General features: G+C 57.6%; 1 protein-coding gene across 1 annotated transcript; it reads left to right on the forward strand.

Moving 5' to 3' along the window:
- The first annotated feature begins 1,605 nt into the window (after window positions 1-1,605).
- Window positions 1,606-15,227, forward strand: UCKL1 (uridine-cytidine kinase 1 like 1). The gene is made up of 15 exons (XM_072349772.1): window positions 1,606-1,907; window positions 5,154-5,347; window positions 5,604-5,710; window positions 5,881-6,051; window positions 6,314-6,385; window positions 7,120-7,309; window positions 7,543-7,604; window positions 8,497-8,513; window positions 12,722-12,820; window positions 12,928-13,021; window positions 13,163-13,225; window positions 13,356-13,478; window positions 13,793-13,900; window positions 14,251-14,407; window positions 14,832-15,227. Exons 1-15 carry the CDS (start codon window positions 1,621-1,623, stop codon window positions 14,906-14,908), a joined length of 1,821 nt encoding a protein of 606 aa, XP_072205873.1. The 5' UTR covers window positions 1,606-1,620; the 3' UTR covers window positions 14,909-15,227.
- Window positions 15,228-20,215: the final 4,988 nt, after the last annotated feature.

Consider the following 20,215-nt stretch of genomic DNA (forward strand, 5'->3'; position numbering starts at 1 on the left):
TGTCTGTGCACACAAGAACCAGGCTACCTCTGTCCTCGGGTTGTGGACGCGTCTCGTTGTGGTTTACCTGCATTCTCCTCCATGTTGGGGCTCAGGAAGGCGACCTTGGAGGGAGAAGAGGTTCTGCTTTTACTTTGCTCCATTCAAATCTCAACCCTCAGTTTCTCAGTAACAGATGAGGCAGAAAAGGAAAACCAACCTATGAGTGATGGTAGAAGTGCAGGGAGGTGCTCCTCCCCAGGCAGTAAAGGGCAGGGTTGGGTTTGGGGGCAGCCCCAGGGACCTGCTGCTGGTACTGGGAGCTTTGGGGCAGAGAGAGCACGTATCCCTCGTGCCCGTGTCTGCCCCAGAACCATCCCAGCAGTGCAGAGCAATGTTTTGCTTTGCTCTGGGCACCTTGATTTCCCATTGCAAAGCAATGCCAGGAGCAGCAGCGCTGGGTCGGTGCTGGTTGGGTGCTCCAGAGCAGCACCAGCAGCTGGGGGTGGTGAGATGGGTGTGATGCGCTGAGCTCAGCATCTCCTTCCCACTGGGATCCCCTGCCTTGGGCGCTACAGCCCCACATCCTACACCACCAAAACCCATCTTCACACCTCCCACAGCCGCACATCACTCAGGATAAGGGCTACACCTGTGTGCATGGGGCTGGGACCCATCTCTCTGCATAGCCCAGCATGGGCTCCAGCAGCATCCAGCACCGGCGGTACCCACCCCACAGAGCACTGACAGTACAGGGGGGGCAGGAAGGAGCCCCCCATCCCCATGGTGCCATAGCCCCGCTCCCCATTTCCCCCCCCCAGCAGCACTGTCCCCACTCTGCCCATCAGCTCTGGGCCCATTTAGTTCCTTCCTTCCTGTCCTTGCGACGCCCATCCCACGGCAAACCCGAATGTCTCTCGTCGCTGCCAGTTATTGGTGCATTCAGTGTATTTTGGGAGATGGGGGTGGGGAGGGGGGTCGGGGGGGGGGGGGGAAATAATAATAATAATAAAATAAAAATGAAGAATTTTCAATTTATCACTTGTAACCATATATATAAATATATAAATATATATATTAAAAACAAACAAAAAAAAAGTGTTTATTTGCAAAAAAAAAAAAGGAAAAAAAGGAAAAAAAAAAAGCTCTATCTATGGTTTTAATGGTAAAACATCTGATATTGAACTCCCGATTCGTGCCGATCCGTTCTTTTGTTAATCATGGATAAATCCTCAGCTGGAGAGTTCCGGCAGCACGCAGCTATCAGAGCGGGGAGCGCTCCGTGTACTGTATGTATGGAAAGCAGCTGTATCGAATAAATGGTTATTGATTTTTCATTGCTCTCGTCGTCTCGCTGGGCGATGATATCCGTGAGCAGGAGGAGCTTTGCAAAGCGGATCCCTTCCTTGTGTGCCCTGTGCTTGGAGCGCTGAGTTATCCCGACGCTCGCACCCGGAGGAGCCCAGCCCGGGGGGCTGCGGGTGCCCCATAGATCCTCCCATCCCTGCAGCCATTCAAGGCCGGGCTGGACGCGGCTCAGGGCAGCCCGCTCTGCTGGTTGGCCGCCCTGCACGGAGCAGGGGGTTGGAACTGGATGAGCATCGGGGTCCTTTGCAACCCAGGCCGTTCCGCGGAGCTCCCATGTTGGGATGGCGCACATCTGCATCCCCGGCTCCACCCACCTCCTCCCCGCCACCTGCAGCCCCCACCCGTGCCCACAACGCCCACCGGACCCCGCCGCACCTCTGCGTGCCGGCAGCACCCGCTCATCCCCGCACCCTCCGTGCCCCGCCCGCACTACAAGTCCCGGAGATCCCCGCGGCAGCTCCGCCTCTCCCGGCCCCGTTCCGCACCTCCCGCCCGGCCTCTCCCGGCAGCGCTATGGCCGCGGCCCCGGCGGCCGAGGGGGCCCCGGCGGCGGACGCGAGGTACCGGCGGGGCGGTTCGGGATGCGGAGCGGGGCCGGATGGATCCGCTCTCACACCGACATCGCGAAGCTCCGCAGCGTCGCGTCCCCGCGGAGCCGAACGGGTCGCCGGGCGGGTCGGGCTCTGAGTCAGCGCCGCGGGGATCGGGGGGGGCCGCGCCGAGCGGGATGAACCGCCGGAGGGGCGGGATGGGGCGGGAGGGGAGGAATGGTTGTGTGTGAATGTTTGTGTGTCCTCGTGGGACTGGGGACACGCGGGGCTCTGCGGCCCTTCCTGCGCCCGTCCCGCGGAGTGGAGCTGCGGGGAGCAGTGCGGGTGGCCGGAGCCGTGGATGGGGGCAGCCGTGGGGGGAGGGGGGTGTTAGGGACCCAACCGTGCGGAGTTCCGCCGTTCCTGCGGCTCCCGAGAGGCCGGTTGTGACGCAGCGGCCGTGGGCTGCTCCGCTGGGACGGGTGGCGGCCGTGGGGCGCGTGGCCGGGATCGTCTCCCCCGCCGGGGGTCGGCGCGGCCATTGAGCCGCCGTGCGGGGCACGAGAAGGGATCGGAGCGGCGCTGAGCTGCCGGGGAGAAGCGGAGTCCCGCGTCCCGCACCTCTCCGGGCAACTCCATCTTCCCCCTGCAGCGACCTCAGTTCTTCTTCAGCCCGAGCCTCCGCTCCTGCAGCCCAGCCGTGTGCCCCGGGGCCACAGGTGGGATCTTAGAAAACCTCCTGATAGGAAAAGATCAGATCCCGAACCGCTCGTCCCGCACGAGGGCTGAGAGCGCGGGGTGAGCTGCGGGCTGTGCTGCGCCCTGTCGGATAAAGGCAGGAGAGGCAGCGCGATGGGGGACGATGGCACGTGGGCCAGGACCGCTGCGTTCCGCTTTCTGATCCCTTCCTTATTTGCTTTGAGAAAGGAGAAGAAATCGCTGCGGAAGGGAGTTTTATTCTTAAACTCCTGCGAGTGCTTTTCCAGAGCTGGGATTTTGAAGGGGAGTTGCTGGGGATGCACCCTCGGGTCCCTGTGTCCCGCTGTCCCCATATGCCCCATATGCACCGTGCTGGAGTCCCGAGCTCATCCCATGCTGCATGTGGCATTGGCACTGCGCGCAGGGACAGCAGGGTCCCCATGTCCTCCGAGGAGGAGAAGGAAGGTCCCCATCTCCAACCCTTCCCTGCTCGGTGCCCGCATTGTGCCCGCTGCCCATCAGAGCTGTCACCAGGAGAGCGTCCCCAAAGCTGTGCCCGCTGTGGGCGTAGCACGGAGCTGATTCTCGAGCCCTGCAGAAGGAACCTTTGGGTTCCCACCCCCTGAGCTGGGCTCTGAGCTGCCGAAATGCCGGGAAGGACAGGACCCGACCGAGCAGCGTTATTCTTAGTGCCGGTGTTGAGTTTCGCACTTGTTTACTGCTGGCTCTTCCCATGGAGCCGGAGGGGCTCCGAGCCGGACCCCATGGGCTGTGGGAGGCTCAGAGCCCCCGTGGTGTCCCCTCTCCATCCCCACCGCAGAACCCCCCTCCAGCCCCGCGCTCCCCGTGCCGAGCAGCCCTGCGCTCTGAGTGCCCAGCGCAGCCAAAGGAGCCCGGGTCCAGCAGGTGCTTGTTTGTCTGCCGAGAGGAGGTGTCACCCCTGCCCTCTCCCTCCCCCCCCCCAGCTTTGTTTTTTCTTTAATCAAGCCAGTGCTATTAATATCAGGTAATGAACATAATCTCAGCGTTAAGCTATCCTCTTATGCACACTGAGCTCCCAGCACCTCCCGGCGCCGTGCCCCCCCCCCATTCCCGTGCTGCCTGGCTCCAGACCCCCCCCCCCCCCCCCCTGCACTCCTTGGGGCCATCCCTGCATGGCTCGTCCCAGCCCAGCAGCACCGAGCCCCCGACCATGAGCAGCCCCCCCACCTACGGCAGCGTCCGCTTCTCTGGCTGCAGGGCCCTGGCACCCACAGGCAGGTGAGCTCCCCTTCATGGGGTGGGTTTGAGGTTGGGGTTAAGGGTTGTTTCCCAAGAAGAGGGGATGGGGAGTGGGCCTTGGGGCGTAAGGGACCCTCCAACCCAATGGGGCTCCCTCCAGCAAAACGAAGGGGATGCACGGGCAGTGCGGGCAGCAGAGGATCCCCAACCCCAGGAGGAGGTCGGGGTGCCCTAAGCCCCAAGCAGGGCTCTGCAGGAGGGTTCCCCACCCCAGGTGATGTTTCCATTTGGATTTACCTGGTCCTGCTGTCGTGCTGCTCAGAACGAAGGGTCCCGTGGGGCTGCGTGTGGGACAAGGACGGCACTGCAGGATCTGCCTGGTGCACAGAGCAGCACTGCTATAAATAGGGCTGAGGGCTCCACGCCGGGTCAGGATTGCAGCCCTGAGTGGTGGGAAGGGACAGGAGGAAATGAGGAGAGGAGCAGGAGTTGATCAGGGCGGCCCTGGGGGCCACACAGGGGATTTGTGCCGCTGCCATCCTGGGATCATTGGGTACTTGTGGGCTGGCAGGGCTGCAGCTCTGAGCAGGAGGTGCTGAGCAGGTAATGCTGGTGGTGGTTGAGAGCTCCTGGTGCTGGGGAGGGCTGGGTTGCACTGGGTGCACTCAGTGTACTGGGAGCACTGGGCGGCTTTACGCACAGATGGCCGGTCTGAAATGTTGGTCATTATTTAGCTTTAAAAAGGTCTGTGGGAAGGGAAGGGAACTAATCTTCATACCAAAACAGCTTAAAACCCAGCAAAAATCTGCAAAGCCCTGCAGTTTAAGCCCACTGAAGAGCAAAGCAGAACTGAGAGGCAGCAAAGCTCCGGCCAGGCTGTTCCTATTGGCACCAGAGCTCTCAGACCCGGCAGGAATCTTGTCCCTATCCCAACCCACCTCTGTGTCCCATGGGTGTTCAGGGGGGAAAAAGACTGTTTTTTCAGTGCTGGCTATGGAGAAGCAGGACAAGCAGCTCTGGCTCTGGGTGTTGATCACTGTGCCCTGCACACACAGCTTATCTCCTGCCCTTATCACCTTGCAGCCGCCATGTCCTGCTGCCAAGTGCCAGCTCTGGGCTCCATTTGCTCCTCTCCCTCCTGACTCAGATAAGAGGGAGCACTCAGTGGCTGCAGCCCGCACAGCAACACGGGCACAAGCAGCTCTGCAGGCTCAGGAAGGGCATTTCTATCTGCAGCCCCACTGCTTGGTGCTGGGAAGCTCGTGGGATGGTCCTGAAGGGTCTGAGCCCTACATAGGGTGGGATCTGGTGGGGTTGCTGTGCTGGTTGAACCCACTGCTCCCACTCTCTCCCCAGCAACAGCAGCGTCGAGTCTCTGGACCGGCTGTACCCAGCAGTGGGCTCCTCCAAGCCACCCCGAAAGCGGACCACCAGCCAGTGCAAGTCGGAGCCCCCCCTGCTGCGCACCAGCAAAAGGACCATCTACACCGCCGGGCGGCCGCCCTGGTACAATGAGCACGGGACACAGTCCAAGGAGGCCTTTGTCATAGGTAGGCTCGGGTGGCTGCGTCCCACTGCTGGGCTGTTGGTGCTGCTGGGGGAGCCAGGGGGGTTTCCTGCTTCCACCGTGCTCCCACAGCCTCAGAACTGTAGAGTCATGGAGTCGTGGTGGTTGGAGATGATCATCCAGCCCAGCTGGGGTTGGAGTTGGATGGTCTTTAAGGTCTCTTCCAATGCCAGGCATTCTGTGATGGGTGCAGCAGGGGCAGGTCAGAGCTCTGTGGCCCCATCCCTCCTTTCTGGCAGGTCTGGGAGGGGGCAGCGCCTCTGGGAAGACCACGGTGGCCACCATGATCATCGAGGCTCTGGATGTCCCTTGGGTTGTCCTGCTCTCTATGGACTCCTTCTACAAGGTGAGGCTGCGCAGACTGATGGGGAAATGCGATGGGGATGGGGCAGCATCCTCCTGCTTTCCCCTGCCCCCACGGCACTGAGGCAGGACGAGATGTGGCACAGCAGTGGGGCGATGGTGATCCAGGGCTGCAGAGGGGATGGCCGCTCACTGACCCGTCTTTGGGGCCAGGTGCTGACCAAGCAGCAGCAGGAGCAGGCAGCCAACAATGACTTCAACTTTGACCACCCCGATGCCTTTGACTTTGACCTCATCATCGCCACCCTGAAGAAGCTGAAGCAAGGCAAGAGTGTGAAGATCCCCATCTACGACTTCACCACCCACAGCCGGAAGAAGGAATGGGTATGGGACATCGAGGGGCACGGGATGAGGTGGGGGGCTGCCAGCTCTGTACAGCCTGCAGCAGATTGCAAGGGCAGCGGGCTGCAAGGAGGAGGAAACCCATAGGTTGTGCTTGTGTCACTGGGAGCTCTTTGAGTCCTACAAGTGACTCCAAAGCACAGGAAATAGAGGAGCTGCTCATTCATTGCGTTACCACCTCCCCTGTAGCGTGGTATCCCTGCACACATTCTCTATCCAACCACACTGATTTTTGCCTCTGCAGAAAACCCTCTATGGTGCCAACGTGATTATTTTTGAAGGCATCATGGCATTCGCGGACAAGGAGCTGCTGAAGGTGAGGCAGCCCCATCCTGCAGCCTGGGCTTTGCTGGGTGCAGTGGGTGTACTGGGTGTACTTGTTGCCCTGAGCGTACTGCTTGCAGTGGGTTTGCTGAGTGTACCAGTTGCAATGGGTGTCAGTTGCAATGTGCACTGTGTGCACTGTCCTCCCACGCTGCTTCAGCATTGCCTGCATGCCCACCCTGCACACCCCATCCTGACCTTCTGCAGCAGGGGAAGAGCCCCAGGCAGACGTGGAGCAGAGGGCCATGTCTCAGCCATTCCTTTCCAGGGATGTGGAGCCAAGTGGTGACCCGGTCTTTGGCAGCAAAGGTGAATCAACATGACCAGAAATACCTCCGTGCTGCCTGGCTCAGCTTGCAGCGAAGCTGGCTGCAGCCACACTCTGCAGAGCCTGGTGTTCCCAGCCTGACCTCGTCCAGCACTTCAGGCATTTCTGAGAAGTGCTTGGCTGCATGAAAACCCTATAGGCTCATAGCAGTGCACAAGCATAGCCAAGCTCAGTCTAGGAAGTTCCCTTCCCTGCCAAGGGAGGGTTTGTGCTGCACTTTGCTGGAGCAACGATGACCTCCAGTGGACAGCCGGGTGCATCCCCGAGCAGCTTGCTTTCCACTCATCTGGGGCTGCACGTGGATGGAGGCGGGTCAAGAAGCAAGGACGGGTTTTGGGGTTGGCTGCAGCTGCTGGAGCTTCAGCTGATGCGGTTTGTTCCCACTGTTCTCCTTCCAGCTCCTGGACTTGAAGATCTTTGTGGACACGGACTCTGATATCCGCTTGGTGCGCCGCCTGCGCAGGGACATCAGCGAGCGCGGCCGCGACATCGAGGGAGTCATCAAGCAGTACAACAAGTTTGTGAAGCCCGCCTTCGACCAGTACATCCAGCCCACCATGCGGCTGGCCGACATCGTCGTGCCCCGAGGTACGGCCCCACAGCTCTGCAACACCTCCAGGGACAGCACTCAATAAGGAGCAGCTGCTGAGCCCATTAAGGTTGGAGAGGCCTTGCTGAGAGATGCAGACAGATTGGAGAGCTGTGCAGTCACCAGCTGCACGGAGTTTAACGAGAGCAGGTTCTGGGTTCTGCAGCAGGGCAGGGAGGTTGGCAGTGTGGCCACACTTCACCATTTCTCTTCTGCTTTTGGTTCATTCCAGGGAGTGGAAACACGGTGGCCATTGATCTGATTGTCCAGCATGTGCACAGCCAGCTGGAGGAGGTACGTCCTGGCTTCGGCCCCATGAACTGCTCTGTGCTTTGCTTCTCTGTGTCCCGGTGCTCCACTGGGAACAAACCCACCCCACACACTGCAGTGCCCTGGGGGCAGCAAGCCATGCAGGGACAAAGCATCCTGCCTGGCTCCAGCACCTCTGCTCTCTGGCTTCTTCTCTTTGTCCCCTGCAGCCATTGCTGCAGCCTTCCTAGTCCAGAGCTCTGTTTTCCACTTTGATGCTGGGTGCAGCCCACAGGTGTCAAACCCCAAAGCTTTGCCACAGCTTATTGCAGCCTGAGCCATGTCCTTCCTTTGCTGACCTCAGCGAGCCATACTTCGTGTGGTTCTGGGCCTTGAGCCTGGGAACCATCTGCTAAAGGACAGTTATGTGTTGCCATCCCTGAGCCATGCAGCCCTGCTCGTAGCTTTGATGCTGAAGCTGCGATGATGCTCTGGGACGGTGATGCCCTTATAAGTAAAGGGCTCAATTCCTGCAGACCTTCCTGAGTTCCCCATGAGCTCCGTGCAGCCCCAGGGCCGGCTGCTATGGCACGGTGGGAGCTTCCCTTGTGCACCCACTCCCTGCAGCCAGGGCTTTCTGGCCTCCCCAATTTACAGCACTGCACTCTGGCAGGAATCTAAACCCTGCTCATAGGGCACAGAGCACAGCCCAGAGCCCTGGGAGTTCTGCAGCCAGGAAACACAGCAGCTCCTGCCCAGAGCAAGGGCTTGGCCGGGGCTTAGCATCTCTTTGGGGAGGGGAAGAAGGGGGAAAAAAAAAACCTACATGTGAATGCAGGAAAATATTCCTATTTTTCCTTTTCTTTTGTCTTGAAACGCCCCTGGTGTTGGCAATGCTTAATACCGGTTGCATTGTGTCTTTGTGTTGCTGCCGCAGCGTGAACTCAGTGTCAGGTAAGAGCCCCTAACTCTGTCCTGTCTGTGCAGCCCGAGGCATTTCCAATGCCAGGCACTGCTTGGCCTAACCCTGACCTGCAGGCGAGGATGACCTGTGGTGTAAGGCCACCACATCCCTGGCCATGGGAGAGGCTCTGCAGCAGCTCTCTGCATCCCAGCATCCGCTCCCATTGCCCTTCCATAGGACAGACATTCAGAGCCACCTTCCAGCCCCTGGTGGACACTCTATAGTGTGCAGCCATTTACCTGCCCTTCATCATTTGGATCCAGATGGGCTGTTTTTCCATTAGGAGCCAGCTGGGTTCACGGGTGTTTGTGTAGGAGGCAGAGCAGCACGTTACTGTCCTCAGGTTTCCATTTAGATCTTTGGTTTTCTATGGAGATGCTCAGGCAACTAACCCCAAAACTTACATTTGGCACAAAAGCTTCTGAAATACCAAAGCTGAACAGGAAAAGGCTCTCTGCTTTACTTCTGCTCAAGCCTGTGAAAATCCATTGATGCTCCTGGAGTGCTGCTGGGTGTCGCTGTCTCTTGGCTATGGGGACACAGACAGGCCATTGAATAGAACCTGGGTGCTCAGACCTGGCTCCAGCTCAGGGTACCCTCCTGTTCCCCATGGCTGCTGTGCCACTGCCTGACCTCACAGTGATGTGGTGCAGCCCTGGCACTGCTTTGTGTGCCTCATCCCTGGAGGTGCCCATGGCTGTGGATGGACCCTGTGCAGTCTGGTCTATGAGAGCTGTCCTTGTCCGTGGCAGTGATTGGAGCAGGGTGAGCTTTAAGGTCCGTTCCAACTCAGCCGTTCTGCAGTGCCATGATTCTGTGGCCGTTCAGATCCCTTCCAACCCAACCACTCTGTGATTCAGTGCACTGAGTGAATTATGAGGAGGTTAAAGATGGCAGTGCCCCACACCCGTGGGTTGTTCCATCACCATTGGCAGCCAGAAGCACCTGCACTTTGCTCTGCATCCTCCCAGTGTGAAGCTCAGTTCCTGGGCTCATTGCTATTGGGATGCATCCCATCCAGCTCCCCTTATTTAACCACACATGTGCTGGAGCTGTGGTTACCCACATGCTCCCTTTGCACCATGCCAGGAGCCCAGCAGCACCTGCAGCCCATTTGCTGCCCCATTTTAACAAGCAGCCTGGCTCGGGGAGCTGCTGCTCTTTTCAGCTGCCGTTCCCTTACCAATCAATTCCCCCCTTCCTCTCCCAAGGTCCGGATCAGCCTGGCAAGCCCTTTGCCAATTGTGTCTTTAAATATCAGCCCGTGGCGCAGTCTGATAGACCTTGTTTGAAATGTCAGCTGTGAAAGCAGCCGCTGTACGTGTTTGAAATGCCTTGACTGCATCGCTGCCTTTGTAGCTGGATGTCTCTTGTCTGCTTCCTGTTTGATAGCATGCTCAACAAAGAGCCGAGGATGTTCCCTGAAGCCTTCCTGAGCGATGGCCACCCCTTCTCTCTCCTTTCTCTTTTTCTTCTTCCTTTTTCTTTCTTTTCTTCTTTTTTGTTTCTTTTTTTTTTCTTTTTGCCTTTTAAACCTTTTGTTCTGGGTTGGGGGGGGGGGAAATAAGTTTCCAAAGTGAGACATCTTCTTGCCATGCTCATGGCTGCCCATCTGAATGCTCCTCTGCATCACTGGGGAGGGCTGGGAGCATCACTGGTGGCTGCAGGACCCGCTGTGCCCTTCTTCTTGTATGGTGTGTGAGCCCCCTGCATGGACACCTGCTCCAGGGGGGGCCTTGGAGGTCCTTGATGGCGATGCTCAGCTCAGGGCTGGGTTTCTCTCACTGTTCCCATTGCTTTATGGTGTCACCGAGGTTGCAGGAGGTGGGCACCGCTGTGTGCACGTTGGGTGGAAGGTTGTGTAGGCTTTAGTTTCTACGTATGTTTTGGGATTGAGGGGCTCGATGGCATTGGAGGCATTGCCCTGCCGTGCAGTGCTGGATGGGATCAAGGTGTGACAGTGGCATCTAGACAGGGCTCAGCACAGAGCTGAACTGCTTTGGGGAGCAGAGGTGATGTGGTTGGATCACCCCAAAGGGGTGTTGGGGTCTGGATGGTGACGGCCATTCTTGGGCAGCTCCAAGAGCCACCGATCCACTGGGGCTTTTTGTTTCCCCCCTTTGACTAATGGCAGTGCTTTTTCCTTTATTTCATGTCCTGTTTGTCCCTCTCCCCTAAAACTCTGGTGTCTCCCGTCTTGTCTCCCCGAATGTCCCTCCCACCTGGTGACCAGAGGAAGCTGCGCTGGGATATGTGAGGAGACCTCCACTGCTGGCAGCGTTCGGGGTGTGACACTAACAGCATGGCTGGGGCCAGGGCCGTGCAGCGTGAGCGTGCTACTAACCTGGGCTGCACACGGGGTCCTGCTTCTATGGGGCTTCGCAGGTCAAAATAGGACAGGAGGGACCCGAAAGTCTCTTTCTCCATCCCTCAAAGTGACGGTGCTGGGCAGCATGCTGAGGAGCAGGGCTGCATCCTACACCCAACAGCGTGGGGGTTGCAGGAGGTGCAGAAGGTGCAGTGAGGAGCTGCTGACAGCGTTCCCAGAGGGCTGCTGACAGCTCGAGGTGCAGGGGAGGTGTTCTGGGGCTGCTGCAAGAGGTGGGAGCAGGAGCTGGGTTTCAGGGCATGTGGAGCTGCCCTCCTGCATGGGGTGGTGGTGATGGGGTGGGGGGAGAGGTTGCAAGTTTAGGGATGCGCCCTAGTGCCCAGGACTGTGTTTTGGGACAGCAGTCTGGGATGAGAGAGCAGACAGGCTCTGCATTGGGAGCAGACACCCGCATCTGCCAAAGGCAGGGCTCAGCCCCTTGCACAACAGCTCACGCCATGTGGGTCAGCGTCCCCAGGGCCAGAGGGGTCAGGCAGGGCTGTGGGAGGTGTCTGTGTCCCCAGGACCCGTCCCCAGGCTGGGGTTGGTTGCAGGAAGGAGGGGGCAGAGCCACGCAGTGCTGCTGCAGCGCGGTCATGGTGTGGGTGTAGCTCTGAGGGCAGCTAACCTGAATTCTGGTGACTAACGGAGTGAGCTCGCTGTGCTGGCGCTGGGTGCCTGGTGGCAAGAAGGAGCCCTGATGGACCCCCAAGCCTTGGGAACGTCCCATTTGGCATCGGTTGGTCAAGACCAACCTGGTCGAGCTGCAGGTGTCCCTGTTCATTGCAGGGGAGTTGCAGCAGATGGCCATTAAGGGTCCCTTCCAACTCGGGCCGTTCTGTGACTCCGTGGTGCTGTGTGCTGGAGGCCTCACGCCATCGCGCCCTGCCCTCCTCCGTTCCTACCCAGCCATCTTCCTCTTCCTCTCTGCTTGTGTGCCTGTTTGTGTGTGCAATTAACGCAGGGTTCTGCTTGGTTTGCAATCCTACTCACCTGCTGCTTTCCGTATGTTGGCTCCCTTCTCCCCTTCCCCACCACCTCCCTTCCTGGCTGTGGCCATGGCACGTTTGTGGTCCGACGTATGGCTTTGTGACCCCAGCCCTCCTCCCAGACAAAGGCACTTGCCCATCCTGCCCAGCCCTATGGAAGCCAAAGAGATGTGACCTTCATCTCATTACCGCCGCTCTCAAGTAGAGAGGTGACTAATGGGGCCCCATTGTGCGCTTCCCCGTGAACGGTGTTCCCTTGATCCAAGAATAGCTCCCAGCCCTATTAGTTATGTGCAGATGACTCACACAAAGCCAGCCTCGTCCAGCGGCAAAGTCTTGAAGCTGTTCCCAATTTGGCATCGCTGCAACCAGCCCTGAATGGGCCGGATGTGCTCTGAAGCAGCCTTGCTGCAGCCCGACACTGCAGCGCTGCCTTAGGGGAACTGGGGACAGCAGCACAGCGCTGAGCTCCTGCCCCACACCCAGCCCTTGTCCTGTGGGGCAGAGACCACCGTGGTGGCCCCTCCTCACCCACTGAGTGGGATACCCACCGCCAGGTCTGCTTCCTGAGTGTGGGGGGAGTTAATTCATATTGCTTTCCATAGAAACTCTCAGCCTCAGTGGGTCAGCTGTGGCTCAGTGAGAAAGGGCACCTCCTGGGGCTGCACCAACCACCCTTTCCCTGCCCCTTTAGTAGATCCTGGGAAGGGCAGGCTGCTCATTGGGCTTGGCCAGCCGGCCTTGGGTTGTGTTGAGTGCTGGCATCTGGGAGAATGGCTGTGCTGTGCCCCGGCCTTCAGGCACCTCCCCGGAGCCCTCCTGACCCTGTGTTTGGTTTCAGGGCCGCCCTGGCCTCTGCCCATCAGTACCACCCCCTTCCGCAGACGCTCAGCGTGCTGAAGAGCACCCCTCAGGTGCGGGGCATGCACACCATCATCAGGTAATGGCACAGCACACGGCCCCTGGGGTGAGGAGGGGGCTCTGCTGGGGTGGGCTCAGCTGGCTTTGTGCTCCTGAGTCCTCAGAGCTCTGCTCGTTGCCTTTCAGAAACAAGGAGACCAGCAGGGACGAGTTCATTTTCTACTCCAAGAGGCTGATGCGGTTGCTGATTGAGCACGCGCTCTCATTTCTCCCTTTCCAGGTGGGTTCAGAGCTGCAGCTGGTGATGAGGTTTGTGTCCAGCCTCAGCTTCTGTGGGCTGATCAGCTTTCCCTGCCCGGCTCCCTGGCATTGGGGCTCATTGAGAGCCACTGTGGTAATGCTTCTTGTGGGGCTTTTGCAGAGTTGCACTGTTCAGACCCCGCAGGGACAGGACTACGAAGGGAGGACATACAGCGGGAAGCAAGTAAGTGGGAGCAACACAGCCCTGTGCTGTGCTGGGGGGGAGGATGCCCTTTGGGGTTGCCCATTGGAGATTCCCAGTGTCAAAACCAAATGCTGTGTGCCCCCAACGTGCCCGGGTGCTCTCACTGCAGATCACTGGGGTGTCCATCCTGCGGGCGGGCGAGACCATGGAGCCAGCACTGCGAGCTGTCTGCAAGGACGTCCGCATCGGGACCATTCTCATCCAGACCAACTGCAACACGGGCGAGCCGGAGGTATGGCATCTCCTGCCTATGGGTATGTATGTGGGGTTGGCTTGGGAGGGGTGTGAGTGCTTGGGAAGGGCTTTAGAAGCTTCTGAAGTGGGTTTTGCCAGCATGTGTGCACACAGGTTGGTTTGGTGTCAGCACGGGTGCCTAGCCCCAGGCTAACAGCTCAGATTGCAGTGATGGGGATGTGGAAAGATCCTTCCCTCCTCCTAAAGATGAGCTGGAATTGGTTTGTTGCCTCCATTCCGTACAAGGACAGACCCCTGTGTGGTGCCTTGAGCTCGCAGCCCCTGAGCTGATCCTTCTCTCCCCCTGCCCAGCTCCACTACCTGCGGCTGCCAAAGGACATCAGTGAGGACCACGTCATCCTGATGGACTGCACGGTCTCCACAGGAGCTGCAGCCATGATGGCCGTGCGGGTGCTGCTGGTATGGAGGGTATGGGGTGGGTGGTGGCTGGAGTGGGGCTTTACCCCCAGGCAGTGAACAGAAGCCCTGCTGAGAGCCTTGCAGTAACATCGAGCCTTCCAAAGGGGGGGGGTGTTGGGGGTCACAGCAAGGGCTGGAATTGACAGCAAGGGCATGGACAGAGCCCTTCATAGGACAGTAACAGCTTAGATTTAGGGAGTTCATTGGTCTTACACCCAGCAAACACTACACCCAGGGAGAAAAAGTGATTCCAGGAAGGTCCTCGAGTGCTCCGAGTGCCAGAGCATGGGCCATTGCACACCTCGGCTGCCCTGGCTCCTCATCCCACGCACTGTGTGCCATTCCTGCAGGATCACGATGTCCCAGAAGACAAGATCTTCCTCCTCTCCCTGCTGATGGCAGAGATGGGTGTCCACTCAGTTGCCTACGCTTTCCCCCGGGTGAAGATCATCACCACAGCTGTGGACAAGAAGGTGAACGACCTCTTCCGGATCATCCCTGGCATTGGTGAGTACCTGAGGAGGAACGTTTGGTGTTCGTGGCCAGATGAGTTGAAGCCCTGGTTGGCAGCAGCTCAGCCTTGCTTTAGCCTGCCCCTGTTTTACTGAGGGACTCTTTGCCTCTCCAGTTGGAGGAGCTGAGCTGGGGCAGCTCTGCGCCTCATTCCCTCAGCTGCTGCCTGAAGGAAGCTTGTCCTCAACAAGCTCACTGCGTCCTTCCATCCTCACCTCTGCTGTGCCAGGAAACACCCCTGCCATGGCATGCTAAAACAGTCCCCGTGTGCTAAAACAGCCTCCGGGCTGCTCCAGTTCTGCTGCTACACAAGTGCCCTAGCACCGTGCAAGCTGTCAGATAAACCTGCTTTTGTTTCCTCACCCGCTGGGCCATTCCCGAGCTCTCCAGATCTACATCTCTCCCTTCTCCCCTATAGGGAACTTCGGTGACCGGTACTTTGGGACGGATGCTCCTCCTGACTGGAGCGACGATGAGGATGCTCTCAGCACTTAGCTGGGTGGGAGATGCCACCGACGCCAGGCAGCTTCAGCACTGCACCTTAAACCCCCCCCTTCATCCATGGCAGAGATTTCTCTTTCCTCCTCACCGAGCATATATATATTTTTGTTTCAAATCTTTCATCAGAGATGTAGGGCGTATTTTTTCAAGCACAAATCCGAGCGTGACGTTGCGGACAGTTTCGTGTCCCAGCATAGAGTGGAGTTAATTTATTTTAATTTAACTGTTTGCCTATATATAACTTATTGGAGATATTTTATAAAGAAAAAAATAATAATAATAATAATAAATTTTTTTCTCTGGTTTTCTTGAATGGAGCCATTACTTGGATCCTGTTGCACTCGAGCTGAAAAAGCACCAGCCCTCCCTCCAGTTCTATAGCCAGACCAAAGCACCACTCGCTCAGCACAACATGCCCTTGCTGCATCAGATGGTGCAGGTCTGTAACGGCCTGCAGGAAGCTGCCAGTGGCCAGAGAAACCTCAGCGGGAGGGAGAAGGCAGCGAGAGGAGGCTGTGCAGACACAGGGCGTTTTCCCTTCCTGCATGATGCAAAGCACCGATGCCACATCCTTGTGCTGGCAGTAAGCGGGTCGAGAGGAGCCCACTCTGCACTGTGCAGCCCCGGATGGGGACGTTATGCTTGGCCTCTTGGTGCCAGCTTGGTGTGGGCTCGGCCACGAGGAGCCTGAAATAGCTGCCATCCCTGCAGCACGTTGTGTAAACCCTGCGCTGCATTTAAAAGAAGGCACCCACCCGAGTTCCTGCAAGCGCGCGGTGAAAGCATGAAGCCCTCAGCTTGAAAGCCACGCTCCCAGCCAGCGCCGGCGCTTGATTAGTGCCTCTAAAAATAGCTCCTTTGCGTAGGTGGAAGGAGAGCTCATAAGCACAAACAGGAGAGGCAGACGTGGGGCTTCAGGCTGGGGCAGCGTGCGGCCGGGAGCTGAGCATCGCCGGGCATCGTCTGCTCCCAGAGCGCTGCCTCTGTGCAGCCCAGCTCTGCCATGGAGGAATGCCCAGCATCCTGCATGCATATGGCTCCTGCAGGCCACGTTTACCCCCACCAGACCCCTCTTTTCCCTCAGCACGCCAACATTTGGCCACCACAGCATTGAATTCCACCTCAAGAACATGGCGCCTTCCACCTCAAGAACATGGCGCCTTCCCTCCTCACCACTGCCCACCCTGACCCACCGGAGGCAGAAGTGCTGAATTTAGCAGCCTGTGCCATGGTGGGCAGCCTTGCCTCATCCTCACTGTCATCACCCTTGCCCCCAACCTGCAGGATGTGGTGCTACTTTGGGAGGCGCCATCTTGGGAGGCCGCCATCTTGGGAGGCCGCCATCTTGGGAGGCGCCATCTTGGGAGGCCGCCATCCCCCTCTCTCCACGCCGCCATTGCCATTGCTTCAAGCTCAGCTTTGTTCTGCATGTGACAAACTGCTGGTGACAAACACCCAACCTCGGAAACACCGTGTGGGTGGTAGGCAGCTCCCTCCCCGCCTCTGCCTTTCAGGCCGCTTGGTGTGGCAGCCATGATGGCCGCTTGTAGGGCCAAGCAGTGAAAACGAAGACAAAAAACACTTCTTTTTTTAGCCAAGATGTTTGCAGGCGCTCTTCAAACCCTGATGGGTGAGAGGTAGTGTTAAGTGTTAGCCAGCATGGCCATAGCCCTGCAGCACAGAGGATGCTCTGCAGGACAATCCCCTTCAGAGCCCAGTGACCTCCACCTGACAGCCGGGGGTACCAAATAACGGGGAAAAATATCCCTATTTTTCTCATTACACACCAGGACAACCCCACGCTCCCAGCTCTGCCATGCACTGTTCAAAGCAACCAACACATTCTCAAACAGATTGCATTGCTATAACACAACATGGGGGTATTGCCATCTCTTGCATGTACAGCCCCCAGCAGTGCCCCCCACCTCAGCATCCCCCCTTACCCCAAGAGCTTCCTGCCCTGCCTCAGGAGCAGCCCAAACCACAAACCCTGACCGACAGCGGAGCCTCTTTGGCACCATCCTCCCGGCACTAAAAATAGAGCAGAGTGAAAAAGAAATGAAAAAAAAAACCCAACCTGAGAACAATATCTGCTTGACCATCAAAGAGCAAACAGACTCATTTTGAGGCAGAAGCGCCTGCGAGGTGAGTTTTTGGGTTGTGTTTTCTCTTTCTGCAGCAGATGGCCCTGGCCTGAACAGCTTATCATGGGGGCTCCCATTCAACCCCAAGGTCCAGCAGCGCACCAAGAGCTCCAGCCAGGAACCCCATCTTACAGCCCTGTCCAACTGTCAAATAAAACCAAAAAACCAACCCCAAAACCTCAATTTCTGTGTACTGCAAACAAGGGCATTGGCTGCACACAGCCTGCAACAGGGCTTGCATTGAAAGCATTGCTCCGCTCACCCAGGTGGTTGATCAGCACTGAAACGGCAATGGAAAATGGGGTGCATGTGAGCCTGGCCATCAGACAACGCATCTGAGGTATTGTGCACAAACATGTTTACCTGTTGCCAACACAAAAAGTGACTGGAAACTTCTTCAGCGACACCTTCATGTTGAGCTCACAGCCCCGGGTCCTGGCTGCTCACCGCAGACATTTATAAAAGGCAAAGACATTTACAATACATATATGTGCGTATATATATATATATATATACACATATATATAACAAAAGAACAGACAAAGAAATGCAAATTATCTCCCACCATCCCCAAAACTGAATAATTGCAAGAAGAGAAAGCATTGGGAAAGAGTTCATTGGCAAAGCCCAATGTCCTCAGAGCGTCCACAATGCAAGCTCTGCGCATTTGGGATCTTACATTGCTGCACTTTGGGGGTGTTCTCCCTGTTTTGGGATTCCTTCAGCAGCCCCCACAGCTTCCCAGCTCAGTGCAGGGTTCCACGTGTCCCCAGTGCCAACACAGCCCTGTGTCCCCACACCAGAGCGCAGCGATTCGCATCTGGGGACGCTCCAGCAGGTTTTCAACCTTTCCCTTTGTTTTCTACCTGCAGACCGCATGTTCTACAGCCAACATGGCTCTCCTTGGCCTGTCGAGGGGAAACAAAGGATAACAGTCAATTGGATGCCCTCCGGATCTGCCACCTTAAGGAGCAGGAGCTGCATTGCCCACCACAGCCATCCGTGCTGGAGGATCTGCTGTGGGGTGGATGAATGAGGCTGAGCAGGGCAACCCCAGCGCTCTGCCTCCATCCAGAGGGGCAGCAACTAGGAAACACAGGTTATGGTGGAGGGGTTGGAGATGAGGGTCTTCCATTGATCGCGGCTGGGGAGGGGGCACCCAGAGCATCCCTGCATCCCCCTTAAGAGCCGCTTTCGGGTGACTGGAGAAGCGCGGCACCGCGTTGGGTTGGGTGACTTTTCTTTTTGGTATCTTTTTTTTTTCTTCACTTCTCTTTGCCGCCCTGCGTCTGTCCAGCGTGTAATGGAAATTTTACCACAGCCGCTCGCGATGCACAAACAGGAAGCCAGCAGAAAGTGTGGCAATTGGCTGTAGCCCCGCTCGGCTCCTCCAAGCCACGAGGACAGGGACGGCCATAAAAGCAGCGCGGGCGCAGCGGGCGGAGGGATGGAGCCGGGAGCTGCAGGTGAGAGGTAAGGCAGCACTCCCCGCTGCAGGGCTGATTCCCCCTCCTCTTAGAAGCTCTTCTTGCCTCTTTCTGCTGGGCTCCTTCTTGCAAAAGGGGAGGCTGGGGGGGCTCTGCTGCTCCTTCTTTGCTCTGCCCAACTTTACCCCCCCCCCCAGCCTTGCTGCTACAGATTCCATCTGGCTTTTCCTTCTCTGCAAAGCATTAAAAAAAGCCCCCAAAGCTTGATAGTGGGTTTGAAATAGAGTAAACTCAGAAGATGAAGCTGTGGCTCCGCAGTCCCCTTCATTCCTGCCTGAAAGGTTTCTCTTTCATTGACCCCAGGCAAATCCATTGCTCCATTGGAACAGCATAGCTAAGTGCCTGGGAACACACCTGGCTCTGTCCATGCCAGAGCGCAGGGGAAGGTGATAGAACCCAAATGGAGCAAGAAACCCAGAAGGGACTGAAACCGATCCTTAATTCCTCGGTGCCTTTTCTGACAGCTTCCTGGGCCTGCTCAGGCTTTGCATTAAGATCGACGGTGCTCGACTTGAAAAGTCCTTCCCTTTGATTATGCAGTTAATCGTCAGCGTTTCAATATCCCTCCCTCCGTGCATAAGGCAAATCACTGCCATGAGAGCCCCCTCCCCAGAGAAGCCATTTTAAGCACCCCATAGCATTAGGAAGCAGAACTCCACCTGTTACCTGGTGCGGATCCCACGGAGCATCTCTGCAGGGCTGGGTGCAGATTTTGGGTGGCAGATTTGGGGTGAGCTTTGCAGAAGTGCTCTGATGCTCCCAGGGTGCCGCCATCTGCAAACGGGAGCAAAGGAAAGAAATCTGTCGCTCCATCTCTGTCCCAACAGCACAGCCCATGGCCGGATTGGGATCTGTGGGGCCGGAGCTGCCCTGTGCCTATTTGGGAAGCACTGGGTTCATGCAGTGTGCAGCGGCCCAGCTCTCAGCCCCACATTCTGGCTGTGCAAAGGTTTCCACGACCACTGGTTGCATGAGGAAGCACAGCGTGCATTTGGAAAGAGTTCAGCCCCTGAAGAACCTCATGGTCAGGCTTGGATGCAAAGAAGATAAGGCACAGCAGGGCTGAGGGGCCGCATCTCCGTTCTCTCTTGCAAAATCCCTCTGGATGGGGGGTCAGGGTGGGTGCAGGACGCAGGATGAGGGGTGTGGGGCGGTGGCTGCCTGAGTGAGGGGCACCTCGAGGACTGTCTAACCTGAGAATGGTGAAACATGAGGGTCAATCTCAGGTTCGTCAGCCCATGAGATGCCTTCTCCAGAGCAGGATGGGCAGCGCCGTCCCCGCAGCCCCAGGGATGCAGGGAACATCACTTCTGCAAAATGAAGGAGTGCTGGCACGGCTGTTTGTAGGGATGGGGTGGGGATGGGGAAAGAGCAGAACACGTAGCAGGAGCAAACACAGATCAGCAGCACTCTGTGAGAGAAGCTTCTAGAAGCTTCGCTGCTGTCACGGTCCACAGGGCAGGGGTTCCTGCCTGCAGCTCTCTGCTCACGAGCCAAGAGGCTCAGAGTGCTCCCAGTGCCTCATTAGGAGCTGCTCTGCCTCCTCACTGCTGCGAGGCCACGGCTGCACAGCAGCACGAGGCAGTGAGTGGAGCTGGGGGTGAGCCTGGCATCCCTGAAGCATCGCTACCACATCGCTCCTCGTGCTCCTGAGTAGAGGAAGAGACAGC

The sequence above is a fragment of the Excalfactoria chinensis genome, chromosome 15, assembly GCF_039878825.1.
Source record: "Excalfactoria chinensis isolate bCotChi1 chromosome 15, bCotChi1.hap2, whole genome shotgun sequence".
NCBI lineage: Eukaryota > Metazoa > Chordata > Aves > Galliformes > Phasianidae > Excalfactoria > Excalfactoria chinensis.

Coding starts and splice junctions, on each gene's coding strand:
- UCKL1 (XM_072349772.1), top strand. CDS start 1,621: ATGTTGGGATGGCGCACATCTGCATCCCCGGCTCCACCCACCTCCTCC. Junction 6,052..6,313: donor ACAGCCGGAAGAAGGAATGG/GTATGGGACATC, acceptor TTGCCTCTGCAG/AAAACCCTCTATGGTGCCAA. Junction 13,022..13,162: donor TCTCATTTCTCCCTTTCCAG/GTGGGTTCAGAG, acceptor GGGCTTTTGCAG/AGTTGCACTGTTCAGACCCC.